Source organism: Plectropomus leopardus, chromosome 1 (assembly GCF_008729295.1).
Source record: "Plectropomus leopardus isolate mb chromosome 1, YSFRI_Pleo_2.0, whole genome shotgun sequence".
NCBI lineage: Eukaryota > Metazoa > Chordata > Actinopteri > Perciformes > Serranidae > Plectropomus > Plectropomus leopardus.
In genome coordinates, this window is record NC_056463.1 from 29,046,463 (window position 1) to 29,064,299 (window position 17,837).

At 39.6% G+C, this 17,837-nt stretch overlaps 1 protein-coding gene across 1 annotated transcript in view; it reads left to right on the forward strand.

Annotated features, from left to right (window-relative positions):
- The window catches only part of hcn4 (hyperpolarization activated cyclic nucleotide-gated potassium channel 4), a 74,788-nt gene that overhangs the window by 31,502 nt on the left and 25,449 nt on the right, over positions 1-17,837 (forward strand). Inside the window, exons 3-4 of the mRNA XM_042515660.1 lie at positions 8,566-8,727; positions 12,597-12,815. Of these exons, the coding sequence (XP_042371594.1) occupies positions 8,566-8,727; positions 12,597-12,815 (381 nt within the window). The remainder of the gene's footprint in view (positions 1-8,565; positions 8,728-12,596; positions 12,816-17,837) is intronic.

Consider the following 17,837-nt stretch of genomic DNA (forward strand, 5'->3'; position numbering starts at 1 on the left):
TTAAAAATGTTAAGGCATGGGAAGTAGGATTTAAAATTTTATATATATAGATGGATAGATAGATAGATTTTTTTGCATATATATATATATATATATATATATATATAAACAAGTGGTTTGTTAGATTTTTTTGCATAACTTACTGAATGTCTCTGACAAGAATGCAATGCAGATCAGGAAAGCAGAAACACTCCAATTTGTATCTGTCACTGTAGGCTGAACAGTACAAATTCAATGAAAATTGACTCAAAACCCACGAATAAAACAAAATCATCAAACCCCCCAACAGCACCATGTAATTCCCCCTCTGTTCTACCGTTGTCTCTGCCACAACACAAAATAGTCATGTTTTATGTTAAAATAACCATTTGGGCAAAAGTGTTCTGAACCCTAAGTAATTGACGTTAGTTCTTTTTTTTTCCTCCTAAAATTTGGTTATTGTAAAATTGTTCTTAAATTTATTCCAAGTAGCATTAAAGTTAAAGTTTCAGAAAGTCTATAAACTAACTTGCCAGTTCACATGGTCACACATGACCAATTGCAGACGAGAGACTCCTGCCTGCCGAGGCGATATTTGCGCTGAATGTGGCCAGTGCCTGATGTGATGGACACAGAAATCTAGCTTGCAAACTAACTACTGTTAGGTTGCTAATAAATACAGCAAAATATGTATCTATGTATATATTTTTGGTACATTGTCCGTTTTCTTATGTTCCATGCCTGTCTCCCTACTCACTGCCAGCAGGGCAGCATCTCTCATGTGGGGCAGTTTGTATTTTTGATGGTCAATATCATGAAATATTGGCTGCCTAAACATGGCAACAATTTTTGTCTCCTCCACATATACTTCTTTGCTATTGGTTGAGGCTGCAACTTTGCCGGTCAGAGTTCACCAAAGTTGAACTCCACACACTGCGAAGCTGCGAATATGTTTTGCCACTTGAAGGGAGCGTTTTATTCGCCCCTTTGCTCAAACTGAATGGAAATGAACAGGAGGCAAATATTTGCCCAAGGTAATTTCACTCATGTGTGACTGTAGGAGCCTGAAGGAGCCCTGTTATTTTAAGGGGTAAAGTCTTAATGAATTAAACAAATTATACCACACCACCTGTGTTTATTTATTGCAAGATGGCAGAACGTCCATCTCCATTAATTTTGGCATCTTTGATTGTTTAGATTTATGGGCTGTGGCTGCGTGCTGCAGTTTGAGAGAAACAAAGTTAAATCAGTAAAAAGCTCAGGTGCTTTGATAGAAGTCAGTCATGTGGCTGCCCCGTGGGTCCAGAAAAGAAGTGAGGCACCTTTCATTTCCACCCAGTAAATCTATACAAAAATATTTAAATAAGGTAAATCAGCTAATCAACCCCCCACTCACTGACCCATTACCTTGGTGAAGGACTGGTCTTTCAGAGATAAGAAAAGCAGGAAGAAAAGATTTAATGGGCTATTATTGAGTGCACAATGAGGCTTGACAGCAACAGTGACAGGTCCTCAACATTCTGAATGAGCCTCGTGTGATATCAATACACACAGTGCATTTGCTTAAAAAAACTATTACACAAAAAATGTGTAATCCGGCACAAACCCAATGGCTCGGCGTGGTAAGGAGCAGAGTGAGAGTGGTTTTTGTGATCCGAGCCCTCCAGGCCTGTTTAGACAGATGATGGAAGGGTGTTCCCAGTGGTCCACTCCCAGGCCTACTTCTCATTCTCCTCATGTGCTTCATCCACCATGACAGCATGCATGAGCATGACATTTTGGCCGAGGCATTTATAGCGAGAAATCTAACCCCTGTCCACAGCCCACCCCCAGAATCTTCCATCATGTGGGATGATTAAAAATAATTCTGAGACATGCGTGGATTGATTTAGCTGATAAACTTCATTACTTATCACTGGGAAATCTTGTGTCTCTCAAAAACAGGAAGATGCAGCATGTGGTAATTAACACCCAATATACATTGCAGTACTTAGATTAAATTAATTAAATTAGGATTTTTTTCTTGAGACAATAACCAGCACATCCATCAAAAATCTTGTATTTTTTTATAGATTGAGAAGTTGAAATGTATATTTACAGTTATAAAGAAAAAACAACAGCAAAAGTTAAAATACTGTAATGTTACATATGTGTTTAGAACAGACTAATAAGGTTCAGCTCAGTTTACATTTACAACCATGTCTTTCTAGCAGAGGTGTCGACTTGAGTCACATATTGGACTTGAATCAGACTCGGGTCACGGGTTTGATTCCGACCTGTGGCCCTTTAGCGCTTGTTCCCTTTCTCTCTCTCTCCTACCTTTCCTGTCAATCTATAGCTGCCCTACCATGAAAGGCCAATGCCCCCCAAAAACAATCAAAAAAAACAAAAAAGACTTGCAATTCAACTTGGATTTCAGCACAAAGGACTTCACATGGACTTGAGCCAATTGATTTGAAAACACTTAATACCTTCTCCTAAGCCCAAATATTAAAAAGAGTGTTATTTGAAAATGTCCGACGAGTCAATGCATTTCCTGTCATTTCCCGAATCAACTAATATCAGTGTTATTTATTTCCACTTAGTTGACACTTAATTGCCCAAAGTTCCAAGAGAGAACTAGGAAGACCTAACATTTCATTACTAAGCACAATTTGGAGAAAATTATACCAAAGCTAATTTCGTTCATGTGCAAAAACTATGAGGTGGTCGACAAAAAACTAATTGCAGTATGCAAAAAGTATGGGTTAAAAATTACAGAAGAAGAAGCAATAATTTTCCACCTTGCTCGACATTTGAAGGTGCATAAAGAACAGTAAGTCAAGGCAAATGTTAACATACAGTAGTTAGCCAGCTAATGCATAGTTAACATTACTTTAACAGCTAACAATGTTTTTTTAACAAATAAATTCACATTTTAAAAATGCTGGAACTGAAAGTTTGGGATTTAAGACTGGACTTGGGACTTCACCTGAAACTTGCCTGACTTGGAACTTGAGTGGGAACTTGAGAGTAAAGACTTGAGACTTACTTGTGACTTGCAAAACCATGACTTGCTCCCACCTTTGCTTTGTATCACAAGTAAATGATAATGAGCACTGAGCTCCACAATGTGTCAGTGGAGAATCCTCAAAACTCAGAAACTGCTATTATTACATGATTTATTAGTGCATGAAACACAATAATGAATGATTTAATTGGAAAGCTGCCCTGTTCATGATTTTTGTATTGCGTTACAACAAAATGGTGTAATAACATAAAACATCCACTCTGTTGCTGAAAATTAACTGTTGCAGACATGTAGCTTGTACAATTAAAGTAAATCATTGCATGAATTATGCCAAAAAACAATTAAATAACTTCAAAACCTCTGTTAAGAAAGGATGTCACTTAGTGCACAGCAGTAACTCAAAGTAAATATGGTCGGTGACGAGATTTGAGGTAGACAGGACACGTGTTAAGGTTCAGTCAACAAAACAGCAGAAAAAAACTAAATGTGCAAAGAATTTTCATATCTCTTATGTGTCGGCGCGCTATCGTGCCCAAACATTCATCATCATTAGCAGCGTGAGCAGCAAACACCAGATGCCTCGGTATAGTGCTGCATCAAATGTGTCTGGGCAGCTACCATCAGCACCATGGGACATATGCATCTATTCTCTCACCTGGATCACGCTCTTCTCACTCCATCTGTTTTGAGATGACTCGGCAGCTGCCTTCACCCACACTGCGCCTGTGTGGGCCTGATGGCTGACTCACAAGTATACTGATGACTTTTTGACTTCAGCACATAGACCTGTTTTTGACCTCTGTCATGTTTATTGCTCTTTATTCACCAGTTGAAAATGTCTGGGAAACACTGCAAATTTCTCATCTATCTTTCCCATCAGTGGTAGTAGTATACACATAGTACTTTTTGTTGACAGCAATGTCATCAGCAGGATAAGAGATTGTAGTAATCATAGTATATCTAGTAATAATGTAGACATAGTTGTGGTTTAATTATGCCACCAGTTTAGTGATAGTTGGGACAGGAGGCATTATGTTTGTGGGTTGTCCATCTTAACACAATATCTCCACCACACCTTGAGGGAATCTCTTCAAATTTGGCACAATCGTCCACTTGGATTTAAGAATGAATGTGGTGGTCAAGGGTCAAGGTCACTGTGACCTCACAAAACATGTTTTTAGCCAAAACGCAAGGACACACATGCTAATTATGACAAAATTTCACATAAATGTCTGATAGGACATAAAGATGAGGTGATGACATTTTATATCCAAAAGGTCAAAGGTCGACATCACTGTGACATCATAATGTTCTGCAAAAACGTGTCTTGCCATTACTAAACATCATAACTCCGGAACAAAAGGGAAGACATTCGGTCAGATACTGAACTGGTGACACTAATCTTGGTTGTCCACATTGAAACTGCTGATTGCATAGATCCTCTGTGCTGCTAGGTTAAAGATGTGTGTGAAGCATATGAGCAACTTGAGTGGTTCGCAGAGGCATACAACTGCAAGGCGATAATTCTAAAAACCCTTGTTTCACTTCCATTTTTATATTTTTTGACTAGTAACACTGCTGTGGCTTTACCCACACAATTACTGTTTATTAAATGGAGCCTCAGTGTCAAGGTGCTCACAACCATGTAATTGTGATTTCATTAGTTGCATTAATGAAACCTCTACACTGGCGTTGACTTACTATAGGTTACGTGATCTGACCCACGTCTTACATTTTTTAAAAAAGCGAGCAGCTATCGGCATGGCCTCTCATATGGAGAGGCCTAATGAGGGTAGTGAGAGGAACAACAAGCTGTTGTGTTGTGTCTCCGTGCCCTCATCAATCAAAGCTCTCTTGTTTATGCTGATGCTAATACTGCCAGGCTCACTCTGTGTCCCGATAAATTAAAAGGAAGTGGTCAGCAATCCATCATTGTCGGTGTTACACGCCGTGTTGTGAAATGCTTCATGTGTGAATTCACATTTGCGGGTTTGAGTTAAATACTGAATGTGTGCATTTTATGATATGGTACATGTTAAACTGCACAGAAGTCCTGTTGTGTGAGGCTATTTTCTAGTTTACAAGAGGAGAAACAAACAGAGACAAAGACAAGATCCAGAGACCTCATCCCTTTGCCGCGGAATAATGATCCTTAATAACCTTCTAACAGAACCAATTTTGGGAACAATTTTTCGTAACTGGAAAGTCTGTTCCTGTTTGGCATGGGTGTATTTCAATTGATTACAGCTGTGAATAGAGATAGGGGAATCACCTTCCTCCAGTGACAGTATACTTTGGGTTACAAACCGGAGATTTGCATGGCATTACCCGTGACAGTTCTCACAGGCTTTATTCTCCGCACAGTGGTTAAGTGCCAGAGGTCTTTTGAGGGCACATCTACAGTAGGAATGTAGCAGGAGTTATTGTTGAACAGTAATGACTCATTCAGGCTGCGCCAAAAGATATTGAAAGGAATTTATCCTGCTTCAGAAATATTCAGACACTGCAGAGAGTACAATAGTTTTCAGTATATTGACAGGTTCTGGGACAGCCCACACAATGCAGTGGGACAGTGCAGGACTCACTGAAGACAGCAGATCCCTCTGTGCTCCCTGAGAAAAGTAATTTCTCAAAATGAGCCAGTGCTATGCACCATTTTAGATGATACAGGTAACACCTGTTTATCAAACGGAAAAGTAATAATGATGTTTTGTGAAATTAATATTTAAGGGGCACATTAGCAATTAAGGGTTCTTAATCCATAAGTTAGGGGGACTCATGAGACAGGCCAGTAATCACCTATTTAAATTGGGTGGGTGGGCTCCCCCAGTAAAAATGTTTTGAAACGCAACAGCTAATCTGACCATTTTAGACTGACTACATTTTACACTGACTTTTTAAATGACATTTTTATGACATACTGTTAGTTTTTCACATTTTACTGACTGCTACAACTTGATGGCATACTATACTATACCATTTTTATGACATTTTAGTTAGTAGTAGTTGTTAGTATGACATACTAACATTTAAAAAATAACATTCTATAGTGATCTGAGCTGAGTTAACATGTTAACTCATGTTATATTCTAGCTTTCCACTTTTTAATACATTTAAAAGTAATGAAATGGAGAGACTACAGTGTTTGACATTGATTTAATGTACCCGCAACAGTGGAGCAACAGCTTCTGCTGGGATACAGTAACACCACTTGCCACATGCAGAACAGCAGTGCGTCCTAACACTAGAACTTGTAGTAGTAACGTTTTTAATAATGGTAATAAGTGTGTAAAGTTTATTTATGATTTTAAATAGATTTGCTAATGAATATTTGAGCAGACAGGGTGTGGTTGCCTGTCCAGAAATCTATTTTTAGCAATATTTTGGGCGAGGGTACATTTAGAATATATGTAATTATGAGACATATTTTCAAAAGAATGGTCAAAATTGATGCAGCAGGGCCAAAATATTCTGACTTTTTTACATGCTCCAAAAACACTGGATCCTACATTTCCCACAATGCCACTTGATAATCTTTCATTTTACCCTCTCTGCCTAGTAAATGCCCATATCTATCAAACTTAAAGGGTCCAGTATGTAAAACAGACTTTCTGTTAAAAATCTCTTCAAGCACAAGGTGAGATAACACTGATGACATCACCATTACATCATCAGAGATACTTTCTCAGACTCCTCTAGAGCCACAGAAGAAGTCATTCAGCTGTTGTATCATCCCCAGTGACAACTAAGCTAATTTTGATGTTTTGAATGCCCCTTTAATTGTTGTCCTTTGATAGAGCAAGCAGGAGATGAAACAAATATGAAAGAAACAAACTGTTGACATTTGACATTTTATATCTTCTTCCCCATTTCACCTAAATATCCTGTTTATACTGTGTAGAACTAGGCATAAAGAGGCACCTCGTTCTCCTTCAACAAAAAATGCAGCTTCCTCTTGCAGAGAACCTGAGGGTAACTGTAATATTGCAGTGTTAATTACGTCAGAATCTCAAATGACTCATTAATAATAATTTAAAATGTAAACAATGCACTGTGCACTTGTATACTTTATGTCTTTGTCAATTCTTCATGTCAAAGAAATTGCGGCACTGGAATTCACATCTTGTTTGGCAAGTTTTTACAGATTTGGAAGCAGCCTATGTTTTAGAAATCTTCTCTTTCCTGTCTGAAAATGTGATTTCACAAATGAAAAATATATGTAGCTCAGTGTGGGAGATGGGGAAGGGGTACCTCATGATTTATTCATTCGCCACAGAGTGAATTTAACACTTTAATGTTAAGGAATGCCATTACAGCTCCAGCAGGAAATTCAGCATCATGCAACATTGCTTATTATATAACATTACTTATCGATGCATCTAAAGAAAAGTCTGGCTCAAAAAAAAAAAAAGATAGCTCACATTTGCCATGCAGCTGTGAACAGAAGTGTAGAAAATTAATGGATTTGGTGAGTTGAGCAAGAAAAGGTGCAACTGAGCGAATGATTCAGTTTAGGTGATAAAAAAGCACCCAAGGCTAAACATTTTGAACAAGAGCCCAAAGAAAGAAGGAAAAGGGACAGAGTGGTAGAGAGACACATTGACTTTCAGAGTGTGTGTGTTTTTGTGAGGACAGACAGAGAGTGCGTGAGTGGGGATGTCTCCATCCACTCTGAGAGAGCCTGGCTCCCCTACTCGCTCGGGCACATTTTCCCGGGCATACCTCTGGCTTCATGCTGGCCTGTTGACGGGACTAAATTGATGTGATTTGATGGTGCAGCAGCACCCACACTGTCCCGGTCAAACACCACACTGATCCCTGCCAGCCTTCTTCTTGACACGCACACAGAAAAAAAAACACAGATGCGCACTCATATTTGTATGCATTCAGATGGAAACATAAAAATAAACAAGCCAAGTGCTTTTGGAAAAAGGATTATATTTTAGGTGACAAATAGGTTCTCAGTCACAAACCCTTGAAAGGCACTGAGTGGACTTTAATAGAGAGTGGAGCCGTTAGCAGTCCACACCATGGTCTTCAATGGGATTAAGAGGCTTTGAATGGTTGAGGCCATTAAAATCTACACCAGCCCAGAAGTCCTAGAGCGCCTTATGAGCATATTTATCATTAGGATTAACAAACCCAGCCTGTGAATGTTCTCACCTCAGGAGCGTAGCCACCTCTACATTTGTACCATTATTGTGTTTGGCTGAGTGGCTGATGATAAGAGCGATTCAACAGCAGAGGAGATAAAGCGCTTGTCCCAGTCCACTGACCATTCCCAGTGGACTCTTCTCAGAACAGCAACATCTGCATCCACCAGCTCATTTGTGTGCAATGTAAAATGGTTTCTACCGGCTAAGTTGTCGTTGTCTAATTCCTAAACCACAAACCCTGTGCATGACGTGATAAAAAAAACAGACCCAGAAGTCAGTGAACTGGAGGAGGAAAATCTCCTTTGAGGATGTGTGTGTGTGTGTTTTGTAATCTAGAGAGATTTCAGGGATTTAGCCATCAGTGTGATGATTCATCCTACCCTAACCCGTTGCCTGGTTCCTTCCTCTCCCATCCCTCAGATCTTCCACATGACCTATGACCTTGCCAGCGCCATGGTGAGGATAGTCAACCTGATCGGCATGATGCTGCTGTTGTGTCACTGGGACGGCTGCCTGCAGTTCCTGGTGCCCATGCTGCAGGACTTCCCTGCCGACTGCTGGGTGTCCAAAAATAAGATGGTGGTAAGTGCTTCTCCTGCACTGAGTCCTCCTGCCTCTTGGAATCAGATTATTCCCTGTCCTATCTCATCTGTGAGCTTCCGTAATTATGGTACTAAAACCCCATAGCATCCTGGGAAAGACTTCTGTGCATATCTGTCATTTTAAGCCCCTAAATCAAATATATTTATCTGCTATGTTTGCTCACATTCATTCAATTTTCTGATTACTTTTATTTATTTGGTACTTCCGACATCTGCCCATATTGTGAGAGGAGAGAGTCACTGAGGCTGTGCAGGGAGCATCGATTTTCCAAGGAGGACAGACAGCCCTTATTCATTCAATATTGGCTGAATATTGACAGTTTCCAGGGAGCATTCATGCTGTGCTTTAATTTTGCCGTATTGTTAAAATGGAAGAGTCTCTGTTTCAGCCTGACTCATAATAGAGTTCTCTTTTATTTTCTTTTGGAGGCTGACTGTGTCACACCTGTTGTGTGACTCTGAATCACCTGCAGCTGATTGCCCTCATGTTAAATCAGCATGTTATGAAAGAGCGTAGCTCCAAAGGAAGCACAATTGATCTGACATCAGCTGTCGCTTCAGTACAGCATACCGATAAATCAACATTTATTTAACCCTTATGGAATGCAGCTGAGGGGAGCGGTTCCCTAACTGATGGGTTTTCAATTTACATGTCAATGGTCAGAAGTGTCAGAAGGGTAATGTTTGGGCTTTTGTGTGGTCTGCAAGTTATTTCAGTGACAAACTGAAAGGTGTCCATATTGTATAGGTTTATTGGCAACATTTTTAACCCAGCAGTTTTTCCTCTATCAATTTATAGGAGACTTGCCTCGTGGAAACATTTTAAGAACAGGTCAACATTGAGATCTTGGGATATTTTGCTTCCATAACATGTTCAAAAAACACATATAGGTGTTTATTTAAGTACAGATTTCTCTCTGGAAGATGAATGTAAAATATGCATATTTAATGAGATAATGCATCATTTGCATATGTAAACATATTTCAGAAAAAAATTGGAATACAAAAAAAAAAGTCAAGTAATCAACTGGGGAGGTTTAACAGTGATATCTACCAGTTAAATGTATATCCTATTCATTGTTTTGTTTTGTTTCATCTTTAAATGTATGGAATTTTACAATGCATATCTTTCAAGGTCGTTTTGTTCTCATACGCTTAGCCAGAAATCTCCACTTCATTAGGACTTAGACGCAACATGGTTTCCGGTTTCATTCATATCTACATTCTGGAGGATGTTACAGAGGGGTTTGTTCATATATCATTCACAGCCTGATTTATGTGACATTTTATTTCTAACAACATGGCAAGAAATGATTTTTGCATGACTTTTGACAATATTATCCATTTTATAGAGTGATAAAAAGAGATATCCAAAATTATCTTGGTAAAAACTGTCGACTTAAATGTGTCAGCAAAATGTAACAAGAATTTAGAATCAGGCTTTATCCATTGTTCAGGCTTCTGTTCTGGAAATGTATACAAATGAGTGCATATTTAATTAGATAATCTCTGGAATATAAAAACATACAATTTGAAATGTTTACCCTATTCACTGTAGTGTCTTATTTTTAGTCAAAAAATATATTGAATTTTACAATCCACATTTTTAAGGGCCATTTTGAGTTGTCATACTCATACTCATACTCTGAGTCAGAACACCAAACCATATCGTTTTATTCCTATCTATATTTGAAGAATCTTACAGATTTGTTTGTTTATATATCATTCACAGCTGGATTTATACATCGTTTTTTTCTAACAGCATGGTGAAAAATGATGACAGAAAGATAACACATTTAAAGCCCAGAATAAACATTTTTTGTGTTAACTGTGACAACAAAACAAAAAATTCAAGGAAGCCAACTTTGAGTAAAACATAAACCAGCTCCTAGTCAGCTGTATGTTCAGCTCTCCGTGCAAGAACAGATGTCACATGAGTAGTTACATCGCTCAAGGTATGATGCATTTGGTTCATCATGCCTCACTGCTTCCCTGACATGCTCACTTGTTATATTTAATCATAAGAAACGACAGATGTTGCAAACCACTGTCCCCTGAGATGTTTCACACTCAGGCTAATTTTAGCTCATTTTCCGTACCTGTCTGTGCTGAGATGCACACAGTCAGGTGAGGCGGTCCTGCTCAGGGATAGTGGGAGTACTGGGGAACAAACCAGCAGCCTCTAACCAACTTTAAAAGACATACACTCAAACTCCTCTGCTGCGTGTGGTGATATCCAAGCTATGAATCATTTTCTCTTCCTTTTTTAAAATTTTCATTTCTTTTCCCTTTACCACTATGAAAGATGCATTTTACTACTAGTTCAATATGCATAAAGCCTTTTTGCAAGGGGATTCTTTTACATTACGTAATGCTGAGCTGCCAGACAACATATTGTTAGCTGTGGCTAATCATTAAGGTACAGAACAGTATGCATAGATTAAGATTGGATTTGATGTCTTTTTTTGCAGCAGTGATAACAAGGATATGATTATATCAAATATTCAAAACATATGGTACTTGCACCATAAGTAAATGTAAATGCAAAAATAATACTATGTGATACACAAAGCCACAACAAAGAAAGGGGGAATAAATAAATAAATAAATTCCTGTTACCTGTTTGCATTTTGCATTGTTCTTAATAACAATGCTTACTCTTACCCTTGCTTACTACCATTAAAACCTAAAAACCCTAGTCTTTCATTTCTTAAATGTCTTAATACCTCCATTTTAGTGTCTCTAGAAAATGGGCCCACATGCTAAATGCCTTGTCACAAGATTATTTCATGCAGTTTGATTACATTAAGTGTTTTCTACTGTTGTTACAGCTCAGAGTCGTGTTTCCAAAACTTCCATAGTTTGCACCCACTGCCTCCTCTTAATTCTGCACCCACAAACAGCCTCCTTGTATCTAGGAAGTGCAGAGGCCCTGCCATGTGAGGAGGAACACTCTTAATGTACTTAGTTTAAAATCCCGCGTGAGGGATGCAGCCTCTCATTAACATCAAAATGGAGTTTGTTTTGTTTCCCACAGTAAACACTGTCTAATTAATTGCATTACGTAGAAGAATGGCTCTCAATGTGACAGAATAACAAATATATCTCTCTGAATTAATTCAAGCCTCGAGGGCAGCCACCTCGCTGATGGAAAGCTCCTCATGTTTCGCTCACATTACCTACTAGACAAAGAGTTTGTATTGACTCAGTCACGCTTGGTTTGGCTCTGATTAGAATCATTAGGAGACATTTTTTGTCTTCTTTTACAGTAGCTGTCCCATTATCTTGCTGGGTCATCGCTCCTTACCTTTTCAGGAGGGCACTAATAAAATTGCTATCTCTCTCGGCTTTTTCCGCCGTGGAAATGAGTTTGAAAGCAATTTGGACATGTCACCCCCAGGAGAGAGTTGATATTGATTTGCCATGAACTACCACCGGGATCTAAAGGAAAAGGGGCAATTTATCTACAAATGAGAAAACTCACAGAGAAATCACATTTTTCTAAATAGCTGACCTACTTTCTGTCATGCAAGCCTCTAGTGTCTCATGCTCTATCTGTCCATTCTCAGGGCTCTGTTTTAGGCTCCTGCCCAAATGTCTGCTTGCTCCAAATGTTTGTATATTGAAAAGCATGTTTTACCTTGCCATCTGCTCTGTAGTGAACCAAAGCAGCCTGAAGTAGACCTCTGCCGTTAGTTTTGTCTCAAGTAATTGCGTGAATGTGAGTGAACTGTCAGGGTACTCATTGACCTTAAATGTGGCATCATCACCCTTATGAGAGAGAGAGAGAGAGAGAAAGTGTTCCAGTGTACTCACCCTAACTCAACCCATCTCCTCTGTTTCATCCAGAACGACACATGGGGACAGCAGTACTCCTACGCACTTTTTAAAGCGATGAGCCACATGCTGTGTATCGGGTATGGCATGTATCCCCCGGTGGGCATGACAGACGTGTGGCTGACCATTCTCAGCATGATTGTGGGCGCTACCTGCTACGCCATGTTTGTGGGCCACGCCACTGCACTAATCCAATCCCTCGACTCATCTCGACGGCAGTACCAGGAGAAGGTGAGTCAAGATGAAGTGATGGTGACAGCTGTGTTTTTCTAGATTTATTTTGAAGAGAGGAGTGGTGGTAAAGCAGGATGCTGGCTTGTCCTCAGTTTAAGTTTTTGTTTTTTTATTACATTCCTTGATGCTTGTGGAGCCACGCTGATACCTAGTTGTTGCAGTTCCATCATAACTCTTTCAAAAAAGGAAAACAATCATCAGAGATGTCAAACAATCAAAGGTTTTCAAAGACTCCTCCTAAAAAACTAAATTGAGACAACTGCAACTCCAATGTCAAAAAACGCAGATGAAATAACATTAAACATTACAGTTCCTGTAATGCTTTGAGAGATGTAAAAGATAAGTATATTATTGTCATGTAGCTTTAGTTAGTAAAATGCGGCCTATAATTTGAGCCTAAAGTTGTTTTCATTTTGGCAGATTGGCACCACTGAAAGTATGCCAAATGTGCTATTAGCACTTCCTGTTTGCAGTGTATCCATGGATGCACAGACAGCTATCACTGGATTCCTTTGATACTGAAGAAAACTTAAAATGTGATGATTCCCAGGCAAGTTCTGGAGGAGTTTAAGTCACACTTAATCTGAAAATATTAGTATCATGTCTCTATGTTCACATCTTGGTTTTGACTTAAAGTTAATTTAATACAAATTGCAGCAGTTGGATGCCAAGGGTTGCCCCTTTATTTCCTTTCACCTCATGCAGTACAGTGTCTTTTTACTGGCATGACATCCCACTTAAACACTTAACACTTAAAGCGGAATGAGGTCCATTTTCAAAATTCATACAACTATGGTCTGAGACAGGCCAAAATATTAGTTAACATAAACAACCTTACCCAAACTGAAAAACTAAAATTTGTCTGAAAAAGTCTGACAATGAATTAGGAAAAGTGGTACAAATGTCACTGGGAGCACCCAGGGTAATGTTCTGAGTATATAGGTATTTTCTGCTTAAGAACTGAGGGCACTACAATAGAATAAAGTTTAAGTATAATAGGAAAACAAATATCCTGTGGGTCAAAATCAATCTCCAATTCATTGTCTATGGAGCAGCTCTAGACTCATACTTGATGACATCACAAGATTGAAACTTTCCTCTGTGATTTCTGGCTCCGAATAGTGACAACCAATTTTAACCAATACCATCATGACATCCACCCATCAGTCAATCAGAACCTTTTTAACCCTAAGCCACACAGAACTAAGATTCATTGGTTAGCTTGCTAGAAATAGCATGGTACGTCAAAGTGTCTTTGGGTGGTCACCACCTCTAACTTTGTGTTACGCTTCCTAAAAATACTGAGGTTCTAGCCACGTCAGCTGGCTAGAATTTATTCACTTTGAGGAAAGCGACGACTCCAAATTGTTTTCAAGGAATGCAGCTATTCTATCGGTGAACACTGTGGGGGCCTCTCTGTCTGTTTTGACATGCCCACTTCTCAACTATCAAATCAAATTCCTTTTATTGTTGTATCCTGCCTGCCTGTCCTGTTTTACCAAGAAATACATCACGATACAAAAACTAGATACTCTCTAAATACCGTTTCATCTGGGCTTTAATGTAAGAAATACATGATTTTCTTTGGACATCATCAAGTACAGAAAGCATTAGATATCAGGGCATACTGAGTGTCCACATCTCCTCAGCTCCTGCAAGCTGACTTTTTACCATAAGCTGATTTTTTGTGGGGGTATAGTCCAAATAGAGGTAAGAACCTCAACCTCCTCAGCTCAGGGAAAGGAAAGCCCTGACAGCTGGCTGTGAAGGCCGAGTTGTGTTCCACCGTACCATGCCCTCTGTGGGCCCAGCGTGGGCGATAATGAGCTGAGCGGCGAGGCTGCCACATGGCCCACTGTCTGTGGTGAGGAAGAGATGGGAGAGGATGACCTCCGGGGAATGGAGGCAGTGGCTCCAGAGACCCCATCCAAATGAAAATGAGACAGTGGGAGCGAAAGAGGGCAGAAAAAAAGAACCAGGCAGGCAGACGAGCAGAGGCACAGATTAGCTGACGTAATGGGTGTGTGTTACATCTTCAAAAGGAGAAAAAGAGCACTGGATAAATTAACACCTCACTAATCTTGGGCTGAGAAACAAAGAGACTCCACCAGATTCTCACCAGCTAAAAAGGTGAAAAATCCAAAAAGTAACACATGCAAGAAGTTACATGACTAATGCTGCTGATCTGAGTAGCTGTTTAATGAAAAGGGAGCAAGCTGTCTCCCCGCTCAGCACCCTCCACTCGTCTGCTGCTCTGCTTTAGAGATGCCTTGCTGCCAAGTAGACTGAACAGCTGGCCTGTCTCAGCACCAGTCAGCATGTGGTACCAAAGCCATTTGCTGCCGTTTCTGGGATCACCCCCTAAGGCGCCTTAAGAACCCCCCAGCCAACTAAAAAGGCTCCCCTGTGCTCCCACAGCTTCCCACGGTGCCTGCCTGCAGAAAGGTTATTACTGCAGACTGCAATTAAATTTTAAGAGTGCAGATTCTCTCATTTATCTTTCCACATGCCTCGGTGATAAGGTGCTCTCTGGGTGCACTGTCACTACGTGCTCATCTGGCTGTGGGAGCCAGATAGTAGTCATTTCTACTTCACTGTACTATACCCACTCCTCCTCACAGCTTATCAGGGTAAGTTCCTTCAAAGACATAATGCTTTTTGTCATTGGCCCTCACATCAGTCGTGTCACAATGGGATCTGCTTCCTGGAGATTTCGCTCTGCATTTCTGTAATACCATAATCCACGCACTCAAGAAGTGGACAATCCATTGGTCAATCCCCAGAGTTTTGAGAAGGCAGGTGGCTTTTTTCAGATGGCCGTCATGACAGGGACAGCTGTTCCTGTCTGCTGGGACTCTGTCTGGAGAGAAATCTGAGACACCACGAATACATCATACAAGTTATTATACAAACCTGTCTGTTAGACTACTGATTCTATGCTGTCTTATATGTCTAAGTAAGGTGCAGTGATATAGTGGGGGATATATTGACAGAAATTATAATATTATAACTGTACTATATAATATAATATTATATGGTATGTTTTCTTTAGTGTATAATCACCTTAATCACTGTGTTTTTGTAAAGCAAGCTGGCTAAGATTTGTTGGATGGGCATTTGTATTTTGAATGTGAGCTTACTGGTAAATGATCTGTAATAAACCATGCATATTGTAAGGATGGTAGTAGGTAATTATACAATACTTGATGATAACAAAAGTAATGCAAATCCACAGCAGCATTTAATGGGTGTAATTCTTTATTCTATAACACAAAGAGCGATATGACACACATTTGGTAAAAATAAATAGTGTATCAAGGCACTCTGCATTTCAAAACAAATCAAATAAAATGAACAAGCCGACTGCTTTGAAATATGAAATACAAACACTGTGCAATGAAAAAAGGTCTCTCTTTAGATAACTGGATAATGCATGTAAGGTACTTTTAATAATGGTATGTGTGGTTTTTATTAATCTGTGCCCTCCTGTTGGGGCACTTTTATGAGTGCTATTGAACTCACAAATGCAGTCTCAGAGTGGGTGCGTGAAGTACAAGGACACTTGGAAGCTTTAATTCTCATCAAAACCTGTGTATATTTGTAACACATTAAATGAAGCAGGATTGCACAAAGAGGTTGTTCATGTTTCTAGTGTGTCATGAAAATGGGGGAAAAAAAATAACTTTCAGCTATCAAAAGCATGTTTACCCACAGCTCTGCCATAGAATGCATTTTTCATCTCAGCCCACCGCCTTTGTTGGTTTCTGAACATCACAGTGTTAAGAGGCACTTTTAATACTTAATTTGCCGTGCTGACTCAACACATGCATAGCTGATGTTGCAGATTACAGACTGTGAAATATGAAGAATTAGACATTTTGACTCATTAGTAAACGTTGGAGAAGCCACCAGTCTCTTTTATGTTGGCAAGCTGAAGTGGATCTCTGTATTTTGCAGTTTGGAGTTTTTGTGTTCGCAAGCCAAATATGCCCATGTTGATATTCCAAAGAGGCTGTCAGGAACACAACACAACTGTATCATTTGCATACACCACCAGTCTGAGAAGTACCATGAATTGTGACTTACTTATCTGAAATGAAGACAATCACTGGTGTGTGATTTGATAGTAGTGCTTATTACACAGTAATTACAAAATTCAAATGTTGAAATAAAAACAAACATTAGCTAATATGGAGTTTTATTACAGTTACATTGCGTATGGCATTTGACCAGAGAATGTAAACAGCCAATGCACAAAAACACAAATTCACACCCTGCTATCACAGAGGATAGTTAATGGCTACTGTGTAGTTAGCGATCGTCACGTTAGAGTGACCCATGCTGTTTTTGATGTGACACTGACTCTGCATTCGTCCACTGTAAATGGGCTGTAAATAGTAGAGCATGGAGCTCACATACTCATGGCTGTATGTGAGGCCATCAGTCCAGTTGGCATGCAGAGGTGATGTCCAGGTAACGGCTACATTTAGATGGGAAACAAATGAGATAAATCCCTCTGGGGGACTATGAAAAAGGAAATCAGTGTATGAGGGAATCTCAGAAGGCTACAGATGGGAAATAGAAAAAGAGGGAGAAAAAAAAGCTCTGCCCTCGAAGATGGTGAAAATTATCATCAGAAAGCCTGGGTATAATCTTTTCTGAATAGAATTTTATTACAATGTGGCACCATGTGATAAATGCCCGGGCTGTCAGAAGCTAGCAAGTAGACTTAAATGAGCTCTTAAATAGGAATCAGGCAGCCTGTTAACTGTGACACAAAGTAGCGAGCCCCAACAGTCACACTAAACACTAGGGGTTGAAGTGAGCTCCCACAGAGATGAAAAACGGTTTCATTAGATTCATTTTCACTTTGCTAAAAATATATGCCTGATGCCAGTCTTTTGCTGTGTGTAAACAGAGCCTGTGGGTGCAGAATATGAAAGCGTGTGCATTTTCTACCTGTTTGCAACTCAATTTGTTGCAGATGTACCTGACAGCATGTGTTAGCCTGGGTCCATA